Raw genomic sequence first — 12,226 nt, 5'->3', positions numbered from 1 at the left:
AGTCACATGATTAATTTCAATGAATATATAAGAAAAATCTGTATAAAGGCCATACCATAAACATTTGCAATTATGTAAAACTTCTGGACAGAAGACTCCCTTGATAGATGATTGAACATTTGCAAGTTATCTAAGGCTTCTGGACCGAAGACTCCTTTGTTTGATAACTAAATATATGGGGCGCCAGAGCCTCATTTTGTTTAAGGTAAGGTAAACGAGGAAAAAAGGCATTGAGTGGTTAGATTAGATTGGTTATAACTACAAATAACACAAAAATATATACAAAAATGTTTTATTCATGTCAAAAATTAAAACAAAAATATACACAAAGCTTGTAGACTCACACAGATTAACAAAATATGACTATTATCTACATTCTATAAGCCTTATAGAATATAGACCTTATAGGATACGGTATCTATACAATTTGAGAAAATTTTACCATGACGAGTGACAAGAACAAATGTCACATGACATCAGTGACCTCCCACCTTTAGATAAATATGCCGACTCATAACGTTAAAATACTTAGAGCTGTGTTAATGAACTAATCTCAACTTTGTGTACGATCTTATGTCCCGAAGGGCGATATCAGCTGAGATGCTGGTGGTAGTCTCTCATATGTGAGGGTCTGTCTGAGTAGGTACCACCGCAATGCTTATTTCTGCCGCCAAGCAGCTGTGTGTAGTCAGTGTTGTGATTCGATTTGTATCATCTTTACCATCACCCATAAACAGTACCAAGTCTACCTGAAATTTTAAATTACAACATACTGTGTGGTACTTCACTGCGGTTGTCATTCTGAGAAATCATAAGGAGTTAAGTCTCAAAATGTCCTGTAATTACACTGTTTACAATTTTCTTCGAACCGACACACAACAGTGCATGCACACTGTTGCTTGGCGGCAGAAATAGACATTCAAGAGAGCTACCTTCATTTTTATAACTGCTGGGCATAATAAGACTTAACATCTCATGTCTCAGGATGGCGAGCGCAGTGGAATAACAAACAATACTTTGTAAATCAATGGCTGGTGTTTCTACTGTTTATGGGTGGTCGTATCGCTTACCATAAAGCGAACGGCAATCTGGTCTCGTCATACAAAGCAATAATAATAATAATTTTTTTCATGATCCTTTGCCTGGCAAGGGCCGGCTTATACAAACACACCGGGGTTTTGGGTGAGCACTTGAGTCGTAACCCTTAAACAATAAGCGACCTGAGGGGAACTCACTCGTTAGGAACCTCGGCTCAGGACGTCATTGGGAGAGGATGATCAACGACTATGGCATATTAGTCAACATCTAAGTCACAACACATGACGACTTTCGACAGCTAAGTTTATTTATTAAACAACGTCGATTCAGCTGAGAACAACCTCTCAAATGACAACTTAAGGCTCATAGCAGATGACAAATTTCCACATTAGAATTTTATTCATGATACAACACCGACTCAGCTGAGAACAACCTTTTAGAGGACAACTTAAGCTTTATTTATAAAAGAATTTAAAACATTAAATGCCTACTTGAGATCCTACTCTCTAATGTGAGATTGGTTTATAGATACAGCCGTCTGAAACAGTTCCTCAGAGATCATTCAACAATGATCTAATTTAGGCTCAGTTTTCAACACAAAGTTGAGGCTGAACTGAGCTGCTGTTATGACTAAAAGGTAGACTGAGATGTCGCGTGGGGTTATAGGTCAGTTTACTAAAGCTGGCACGATCACAGAGCTTACACTAACACAAAAAGGTGGCATATTATAATAGAAATGAAAGGACAGATACATAGATCCGACAAACAATATTCTATATTATTTACTCTGATGAATATAATGTAAACAATGTGTTGCGATGACGACTGACGTGTGTTATCCACATGCAATATATGAATATGTAAATTGTACGCACCTGTGGTAGGTAATCGACCTATATAAAAAAATAATATTGTTTGCGTCGATGGCGACGTTCGAAGCGATTCAGATTGCGATATTTTTCTGTTTGACACAAAGATGTATTACCCAAAAGACCTGCACAGTAGGTTCATTGTATTTGTAGCATGCTTTGTCGATTCATAATTCAACATTAACACAGTAGCCAGTCACTCTATGAGATAATTGAATGATAGGAAAATTTAAAGTAGTTCCCCGAACATTATAATAGATGGCGCCAGTGGCAGATTTTTTTTTATGAGTGTAGGCCATTTTATTTCAGCCGCCCCATGTAGGTAGGTTTATGTATGTAGGTTTCTAAAATACCTAATAATTTACCATTTGTATTACCGAAGGCACTAAAGTTAAATAAACTAATGATTAATTAAATCGAGTGAGCGTCCTCTGAAATCTGCCGCCCATAGACCGCGGCCTATACGACCTAATTACAAATCCAGAACTGGATGGCGCCAAAATTTTAACAGTTATAACTACCATGTTCCTTAAGTTCATAGACCCGCAATAATTGCTTCGCCATTTATAAGTAAACAGGAATGCACAGACTACAAAAACTTCAGGCTACATTATGCTCAATAAACATTTGATACACTATGGTTCTAGATTTATAAGTACACCATTCATTTTGGATTATCGTAATATTAATATTCCTTCATCAGGGGTTAGAAAGAAGTATGTGTAGGGAGAGGGGGGGAGGCTACGAGGATGAGGCAATTTCCGTGCGAAACGCTACAGCAAGGTAACACGGCAAATATGAGTGGCACCACCGTGGACTGTCCGCAGTTCATCCATGACTACGCGTGGCTCTATCACATACGCATAAGGTTCACAATTGATTGGCCGTGAGCCTGGCACCGCACGTAGCAGGGTGTGGATGTGTCACTTGGTCCAGCCGCGCCACACGGACGCGAGGGAGGCGGCGGCCGACGTCACCAGCGACGGCGCCGGCGCAGGCACGGGGGGGCTGCTGCTCACCTCCTCCAACTGTCGGGAAAAAGTTTGCAATCATCATCAATATTTTCAAATATTAAAGCTTTGTCGTTATACTATAATTATTCATGTGTTTTATTTTTTATAGCGACCCGCCCCGGCTTCGTACGGGTGCTATATTTCTCCACTATTTAATGGATGTTATTATACATATAAGTCTTCCTCTTGAATCACTCTATCTATTAAGAAACCGCATCAACATCCATTGCGTAGTTTTAAAGATTTAAGCACACATAGGGACAGAGAAAGCGACTTTGTTTTATACTATGTAGTGATTATTGCAATGTTCTATCAAATTGTATGCTTAGAATGTGTAACAACTACTATATAAAAATAATTCTATTATTGTAGTCAGAATATTGTCAAAGTACTACATAATGAAGTCATACCTCAGCAGTTTCGGGCCAGTGCAAGTGCTCTGGTTCCGCGTCCTCATGTTCGTGTGGGTCGTCGAGCCCCCCCGCGACCCCCGCACCCCCCATGCCGGCCCCGGCCCCCGCGCATGCGTCCCACGTGCTGCACCACTCCATCACTCGCGCACCGTCCTCGCCGCGGCAAGCGTCCTCCCTGGAGATGTATAGTGAATGAGTTGTGCTGAGAGTGATCGAGCGTTACTGAGTTACTATAATTGTCCACACTACCGAGAGTAACTGAGTCACAGAATATACAATAGTTATTGACAGTAATAAAAGAGACACTGAGGGTCACTAAGTGTGTTTGAGTTACTGGGAATAACTGAAGTGTAAAAAATGATTAAATTTCCGCTATAAAGGTAATGAGCAGCAATGGATTAATGTGTAGAGAGTAAAGTAGTGCGATGATGTCGCCCGACCTGCCGAGCAGCGGGTCGTCGGCGCTGGCCGCCAGCGCGAGCGCGTGCGGCGCCTCGAGCGCGTGCGCCGCGCGCGCCGGCCACACGCCCGCGCCGCACCACAGCGCCGCGCACGCGCTCGCCAGCCGCGCGCTGCCGCACGACTCACTGACACACAACACACACACATTACCTTACCGGCATATTATATCTGTACTAGCTTTTGCCCGCGGCTCCGCTCGCGTTATAAAGTTTTTCAGGCTAAAGTTTTCCGTTATAAAAGTAGTAGTTTCCCGGGAGCCTATGTTCTTCCCAGGGTCCCAAACTGTCTCCATACCAAATTTCATCTTAATACATTGGGTAGTTTTTGAGTTTAACACGTTCAGGCAGACAGATGCATCGGGGGACTTTGTTTTATAATATATTTTTTAGAACTTTTTAAGAGGAACAATCGCGTCATACATCATTGTTGCATAACTTTAACCGTTTACGCAGCGCACGCAACGAAAGCTCTCAAAACTAATAAATTGTCCCCGTTTTTGCAACATGTTTCATTACTGCTCCGCTCCTAGTTCTTCTTCTAGTCCTCGCTTGGTCATAGCGTGATGCTATATAGCCTATATCACTCCACAAAGAAAGGGCTATCCAACACAAAACAATTTTTTCAGTTCAAACTGGTAGTTCCTGAGATTAGCCATTACTGCTCCGCTCCTATTGGTCATAGCGTGATGATATATAACTTAGAGCACTCCACAAACAAAGGGCTATTCAACACAAAAAGAATTTTTCAGTTCGAATCGGTAGTTCCTGAGATTAGCCATTACTGCTCCGCTCCTATCTGGGTATAGCGTGATGATATATAGCCTATATCACTCCACAAACAAAGGGCTATCCAAAGCAAAAAGAATTTTTCAGTTTGGCCCGGTAGTTCCTGAGATTAGCCATTACTGCTCCGCTCCTATTGGGTATAGCGTGATGATATATAGCTTATAGCACTCCACGAACAAAGTACTATCCAACGCAAAAATAATTTTTCAGTTTGGACCGGTAGTTCCTGAGATTAGCCATTACTGCTCCGCTCCTATTGGGTATAGCGTGATGATATATAACTTAGAGCACTCCACAAACAAAGGGCTATTCAACACAAAAAAATATTTTCAGTTCGAATCGGTAGTTTCTGAGATTAGCCATTACTGCTCCGCTCCTATTGGGTATAGCGTGATGATATATAGCCTATAGCACTCCACAAACAAAGGGCTATCCAACGCAAAAAGAATTTTTCAGTTTGGCCCGGTAGTTCCTGAGATTAGCCATTACTGCTCCGCTCCTATTGGATATAGCGTGATGATATACAGCTTATAGCACTCCACGAACAAAGTACTATCCAACGCAAAAATAATTTTTCAGTTTGGACCGGTAGTTCCTGAGATTAGCCATTACTGCTCCGCTCCTATTGGGTATAGCGTGATGATATATAGCCTATAGCACTCCACGAACAAAGGGCTATCCAACGCAAAAAGAATTTTTCAGTTTGGACCGGTAGTTCCTGAGATTAGCGCGTTCAAACAAACAAACAAACAAACAAACAAACAAACAAACAAACAAACAAACAAACTCTTCAGCTTTATATAATAGTATAGATTACATATTTGATCTTCTTAATGAAAGTGGCGATATTTATTTTAGTACATCACCTGTTCTTACAGAATGCAATATGAAATAATATTATACCATATTTACTAATATTTCTTCATTATAAAATAAAATCACCTCTAATAAATTTATCTTCTTATGTGTATAAAATCTTATTTTAATCTCACAATTAACATATTTATCTTTTTTTTTAAATTAACGCTTTAGTGCAATAAAAATATGAAGGTATAAGGGCAGTGCTCACTTGAGCGAGATGGGGAGCGGTAGCCGCACGTCTAACGTCCACGCGAGCAGCGCCACGAGCTGCGCCGCCAGACCGAGCGCCGCTCCCCCCGCGCCGCCCGCCTCGCCCGCCCCGCCTGTACCGCCCGCACCGCCTGCACACATCACACAACAATAACTCACTCTTCACCTTAATTAGTATACACACCGCCATCTCGTCAAAATCAATGGAACTACGAGAAAACCGATATGGTATTAACATTATTGTAATAATGACTCACAACAATCACGCCAGGTGGCGCAAGACGATACTAACTTACGCTAGCAGAATTTTCGCAACGCGAAATCTTCCCCTTCCAAAGAGGAACGCAACCATCTGTTTTTTTACAGCAGCGTCAACCTATACGCCGCTAAAATATTCTATGATGAGCAGTTTATTCAGACATTGTGAAACAAGCGCTAGGTATAAATATATTTACAAACTCACTCCAAGTCTGCAGCTGTGTGCAGTCTCCGTCTATGCTAATGGACGGGTTCACTATGTGTAAATGCAACTTCTTAGGTGGCTCTTCCACATCATCACCAATAAATTCCATGTCCTCTATACTATCACTGGAAAATTAACACAGAAATTTATAAATATACATGTATTCTCAGGCTATCCAAAAATAATGAACAAAATTACACTTTATTTCACACCCATTAAAGTCTCTTTCCATGAATTGTCGGCACATTTAGAAGTTGAGGGACAATGAATCAGCCCATGTGTAATATGGTCAAAGAAGAGTTAACAAAAAATATACTTTATGTTATGCATAATCAAGTCACCATCAAAAACTGCTCGCAGATGCTTGGTAGTTGAGGGATAATAAATAGGTTAAAGTAACTCACATCATACATATATCTATATATACACCACCAAGTTTCTAGATAATAATCATATAAATAAAATATAATCACCTTGTATCATAACTCATATACACTGGGAAAATATAACTTGTTAATTGTCGTATCCTAGCCCTTCGTAGCGCGGCCAGATTATCTGCTTGCTCATTATACTCAATCATCTTGTTATGTAACTCTATCCTTTGCATCTGAGCATGCTTGCCTAAGCTTGCTACTCGTTTCTGATACCTTGGTAGCTTTAGGCTTAATTCATTGTTATGCTCTACAAGTGTGTTTAGTTCTTTTCTCTTCTCCTCTATGCTCATTTTTCTCTGCTCTATGGCTAGGCGGAGTAGGCCCAGTTTATCTCTGGATTGCTTGGCTTCAGTCAGTAAACTGTCCTTCTTTAGTTTTGGTGCGAGTAGCCTTTCACATCTGTCTAATACATGTTTTCTGTTAACTTTTAATCTCAGTAGTTTAGCTTGTTTTTCAGAAAATCTGGAAAATCAATTACATGCATTATTTTTAACCATTCATAAACATATTGCAATTTATATGAAACAAAGCCTTAGTATATTTAGGTTAGAAGGATACTTTGGTAGCATAGAAAATTATAATATATCTATTGAATGTCTCTGTGATTTCATGACTGTAGGTTAGCCAAGATGTTCCTAATGTAAAATTTATAAAAAAAAAAAATTGTTACAACACAATATGTCTGTAGTCAGATTTCTTCAATACCCATTATATTAGAGTGTTTGTTTTAAAAATGTTAAGTATGGAAGCAACAGAATAGAACCATTTCTTTATCATTACAAATATTAGTCATATTATATCATCTATAATTCAATTAGAAAATATTACTACATTTTCTCTCTTTCGTAATCTAATTCTAAATAGGCTACGTATTTATTATCAAAGCATTTAAATTGATCATTTATAATCCTTAGACGATGAAATGTTTTTATAACCGCATTGCTCAAGTATTGTAACATAAAAGTTCGTATACATATACATGTTATATAAAAATAGAGAACATTTTTGAACAATGAAAATATACAACGCAATTTATAACGCGTAGTATTGTAAAAAGAAAGTACCTGTCTGAGTAAGGCATCGAGGAGTATACGAAGTTTCCAGCTTTGATGCAATCCGCGCAGTAGAAATTTTTCTTGACCGTGTAGCAAAGCAAGCATTTCTTATAATGGCCATCACTCTCCGTAGAAGAAACTTTAAAATCCCTCGGTGCCTCACTTTCTGTGAAATAACTCGAAGCCATTGCTGTTTTTACATGCAGTTTTTACGTATTTTGTTTGCGAAATTTCATCACAAAAACTTGTCAATGTCAGCTGTGTAACTGTGACGTCACTAACACAGAATACAGACTAAAAATATGTGCGCGTTCCATTTTATACATAAACTTAGATTTTTTAATATTCAACAAAATTAAGCTTTATATTACGTAACTTACTACGTTTAAACAATATTATATACATATTTATTTTCCTTTTTTAGTATAATAATAATAAATGTTTTTATTTGCACAAACAAAATATAACAAATAGGAACACATAAATACTTAATTAAATTATTATTAGTACGTAATGTTAGTGCTTATAACTAATTTAAAACAAAACAATTGACAGGGGGCCCCAAACTAGGCAATGCCTGTATCTTGGGGACCAAAATATGAATATAATTTAAATAATGTTGTTCTTTACTTTTTTGTTTTTATATTTCACTTAATTTAAATCTATTTAAAATTTACCTCCTATTCTGATTTATGACTGTTAGGCTATTCAATTTATGTAGTATTATGTAACAAATGTATATTGTAATTATTTATGATCCTTATATTAAAAAGAAACATAAAATTTATTATAATTATTGCCATTATTCTTATGTAAACTTAAAATTTAGGTGTAAACTAATATATATCTATCAGACTTATTTTGAGATCATTAAATTGCTTTTAAAGTTAAATTATCTTATGATATTTAAAATATTTTCAGTTTCTGTGTAGTTTTACGACAATAGCCACTTTGTAATCGTTAACTTAGCTTCTCGTGTTGAAATGCCTTTAAGATTGCAGTATCCTAATACTGAGTTATAAGTGTGAGCTCTAAGAAACTCCCCAAATCTGCGTCCAAAGGAAGTGTGTACGCTAGGCAATGGCAATCGAAAGACTCTTTTCTGAGTATAAATGTAAGTAGCACAATATTCAGAAATGCGACTTATTTGAGATACAAATATGTATATGAAATACAGATACAACAAGCATATTTTCATCTGGTATCTAAAATCCTTTGTTTTTAATTTCCATTTATATTTAAATACAATCTTTTAATATCTAAGTATTGTATGAATACAACATTAACTAAAATTCTTTCACTAATTTACGTACGTATTTTACACTAGGGCATCCCGTCATACAAACAGAATAGACACCCTGAATTTTTTATTTTATCAAGGTAAAATGATCATGTGCGTGTACAGGTTTCAATTCAGCAGGGGGGCACATTATCAAATTAGGACCCGGGAGGAACAGAGCAAAAATTTCATTCAATTTCAGGTAATCCCAATAATTCAACATAAGTCATACAAAAGTAAATAATGAAATGAAATGATCTATTTGAACCTGTAAAATGTTATACATTATTTAGATTCCGTCAATATTAACTCCACCACCAGTTCGGAAAACAATTCTCACCAGAGAAGAACGGGCAAGAAATTCTGGTGTTGTTCTTTTCAAAATCAGCTTAAGGTAGGTATAAACTACAATACATGATACAGAGAAAAAATAAATGGTTTTGTTTTATTGTTGTTTAGAGCAGTTCATTTATATGGTCGCAAAATAGGTAATAAATTAATTATTTCCATACGAGTGCACAACCCTCTCAGTAATCATGAAATATTATATTATGCTGGTAATTTTTACCTCTAGTAAGTAGGTACTCCGAGCAATTAGAAATAGTACTTAAGTGAAATAGGCAAAACAGTCCACAAAAGCAGCACCCGTTCACGAGTATGACGCATGTGCCAGCCATCGGCCTCCTCAACCATATTGTAGGGAAGTGGCCGACTCGTCAGACGTTGCCTTCGCATACCTTTGTTGTATTTTGGAGGGTTGGGGCTGTAATATTTGTAATGTATAACACCTCTTTCCCGAGTTCCAACCTTGTGGAACACCCCCTCCCTCCGAGGCAATTCTTGTGCGCTAGGTCTCCATACCGAAAGCACGCCCGTGCATGAAGTGACATTATGACGCGGCCCAAGGCACATAGTGGAATATTTATACCTCTTGGTTGCCAAATTCACATTGGGACCTATAAGAGCTTGCGAACATTCCCCGGCCCTCCGCCTTCCTAAGATGGTTCCTTATCCTTCCCCCACACTCCTTTCCCAGCTATCCCCTCCAACTTCTTCCAGGGTCCAGCAGTCACTAAGCCGAGGGATTCCAGTATCCCATTCGTAGGTTTCCCCTCGGTGTAGACTGCGAGGTCAGTAACCAAAAAAAAACCTGTGGAAAAACTGTTCTATTTAGGGGGATGATAATGAGACCTAATTTTTTTTTTTCAAAAAGGTATATATGAATTAAAAAACGTATCTGGAATATATCTCAGTTTGCATCTAGTATTTCAAATAACTTTTCCAAAAGTATCTTTCATCTAAGATGCTACATTGGAAAGTATCTCGTAATTTGTATTTCACATACTTTTGTAAAGTATTTTGTACATGTTTAACAATAGCATCCAAATATCCACAGTATTTATTTATAGTTTCACATAAGAGCTCATTAGAAAGATTTCAAAGGAGCTTTTCTAAGGAATGAAAAATAGGAAAAGAAACTTTATGAAAAGGATTCTTGAAATGCATTTCTACAGAAGATCCTGAGCAAATTTGTAAAATCCACAAGTTGTTATTATGTTAGCGAAAAATAAATACATCGGGAAGGCTCATGTGTAAGGTCCGCGAATCAGGTAGATTGGATTACCGTGTGTCGGAGTAACGAGCTGGCTTATTTTATTTTTATTTTAGGCGGGAAATTTTTCGACGGTGCCGACCGCCATTACCGCGGTAGTTCTGAAAAGTCGGACGGGACTTTATATACCTCCTACGTATATTCTTATAGTTATTAGAATTAACAGTAATAATTACGTTTAAGTGTTATATTTAATCTGGATCTATGCCGTATTCTCATTGCTGACAGTCACTAACTGTCCAGAAAACTATCTTTATTCTCGCTTGACTTCTAAGGGGAAGGAATGAATAGGTAAAATAATAAGATTTTACCTATTTATTCCTTCCCGTTTATGCGTTCTATATATTTTTTGAAGTTTTTTGAATGGCTAGTGGTTGTATCCACAAAATACCGAATATACTGAAAATAATAAATTATCATTATAAGTCAACACAAAAATATTGTCTAACATTATGTTTGCATGCATGGAATATATCTTAAAAGTGTTACAGCGTAATTTCGCCGACTAACGGCTGTTTACAATGAGCGATCCCAATCCTAATCCTCGATCCGATCCCGATAAATCAATTAAAATAAGACATTGGTAAACATATCAACAACAAAAAAATGTTCTGACTGGTCCATTTTCGGGAGTCATCGATAAAAGCGTTTGGGATAGTTTTTATTTTCTTTTTTTTAACATCACACTACTTAATAAGTATGTGTTTCTAGTTTTGTTAAATCACTGAGCGTAAAGGCCTTCTCCATTTCTTGAATCAAAAATAGCAAGACTCAAGCTCTCGAGAAGCAAATTTCTAGCAAACGTACCTACTTTAGTCGCTTTGTAGTGATCCGAAGAAAAGAATCACTGTTAGATACATGTTATGGAATATAGGAAATAAATGATTACGTTTGTACGGCGAAGCAATTGAATTAAAAAAAAAAAAACAGCGAGCCTGTATTGTAGATGAGAAGAACAGTTCTGGTATTTCGCATTATGGTGCCATGCTCCTAATGTTCGATGTCTTTTACTGGGTATTTATTTCGCGATAAAAACATTTGATTAAAAATATTTATGTAACTTATCTTAATTTATGTCCGTTAAGGTGCCAGGTTATCGGTAGGACATATCTCTTATGTGATGCCCCGTCTAAATAGGTACGGCCGTGCTGGATATTTCCGCCACCCAGTAGTAATGTGCAAGAAATAAATGTTCATAGGAAATGACTGCCAGTGTATTCAGTATGACTAGATTTCTTAATATTTAATGTCTCGAGGTGACTAACGTAGAGTGACGTATGCATGATACAGTACCTAGTAGCCAGACGGTATTGAGATTCAAACTGAAATAAATACTTTTGAGTGACCATTTTTATCCCACAAATACATTTCTAGTACAAATACACTGCCCGCAAAGATTTCCATCGTTAATTCCGGCGCCGTGTGTCCGCCATTTTTGCATATTAAGCCAAATTATTAATTCCATTACAGCGCGTGCTCGCAATCAGTCCGCGCTAACGAACACGGTATTACGTGATTAAGCGGGTTTTTTATACGAGAACACGTCTAAAACCGTGCGGTCAAATTGTCCGGTGTAAACAAGGCTTTGCATACGGTTGTTTGGGTGGAGCGACCAATTACAGCTTAGTTATAAAGTTGTGTATTTTTTAGAATAAATATGATGGTACCTACCTCCTCATAAGTTATTTTATTGTTATTTTTATGCAGTTTTAATCGCAATTTCTTGCACATC

The 12,226-nt window shown here is 37.5% G+C and overlaps 1 protein-coding gene across 2 annotated transcripts; it reads right to left on the bottom strand.

Annotated features, from left to right (window-relative positions):
- Positions 1-276: 276 nt before the first annotated feature.
- Positions 277-8,009, bottom strand: LOC115446745 (beclin 1-associated autophagy-related key regulator). Of its 2 annotated transcripts, XM_030173520.2 has the most exons (7): positions 7,613-8,009; positions 6,588-7,010; positions 6,115-6,239; positions 5,650-5,782; positions 3,774-3,920; positions 3,331-3,508; positions 277-2,935 (listed from the first exon to the last, which is right to left on the bottom strand). In XM_030173520.2, exons 1-7 carry the CDS (start codon positions 7,789-7,791, stop codon positions 2,831-2,833), a joined length of 1,290 nt encoding a protein of 429 aa, XP_030029380.1. In that variant the 5' UTR covers positions 7,792-8,009; the 3' UTR covers positions 277-2,830. The 2 variants fall into 2 exon arrangements, with proteins under 2 accessions (XP_030029380.1, XP_030029382.1); XM_030173522.2 differs by lacking the exon at positions 3,774-3,920 and having other exon boundaries at positions 7,613-8,005.
- Positions 8,010-12,226: the final 4,217 nt, after the last annotated feature.

The sequence above is a fragment of the Manduca sexta genome, chromosome 23, assembly GCF_014839805.1.
Source record: "Manduca sexta isolate Smith_Timp_Sample1 chromosome 23, JHU_Msex_v1.0, whole genome shotgun sequence".
In the NCBI taxonomy this organism is placed as follows: Eukaryota; Metazoa; Arthropoda; class Insecta; order Lepidoptera; family Sphingidae; genus Manduca; species Manduca sexta.
This window is presented reverse-complemented; position numbering and strand designations above follow the sequence as displayed.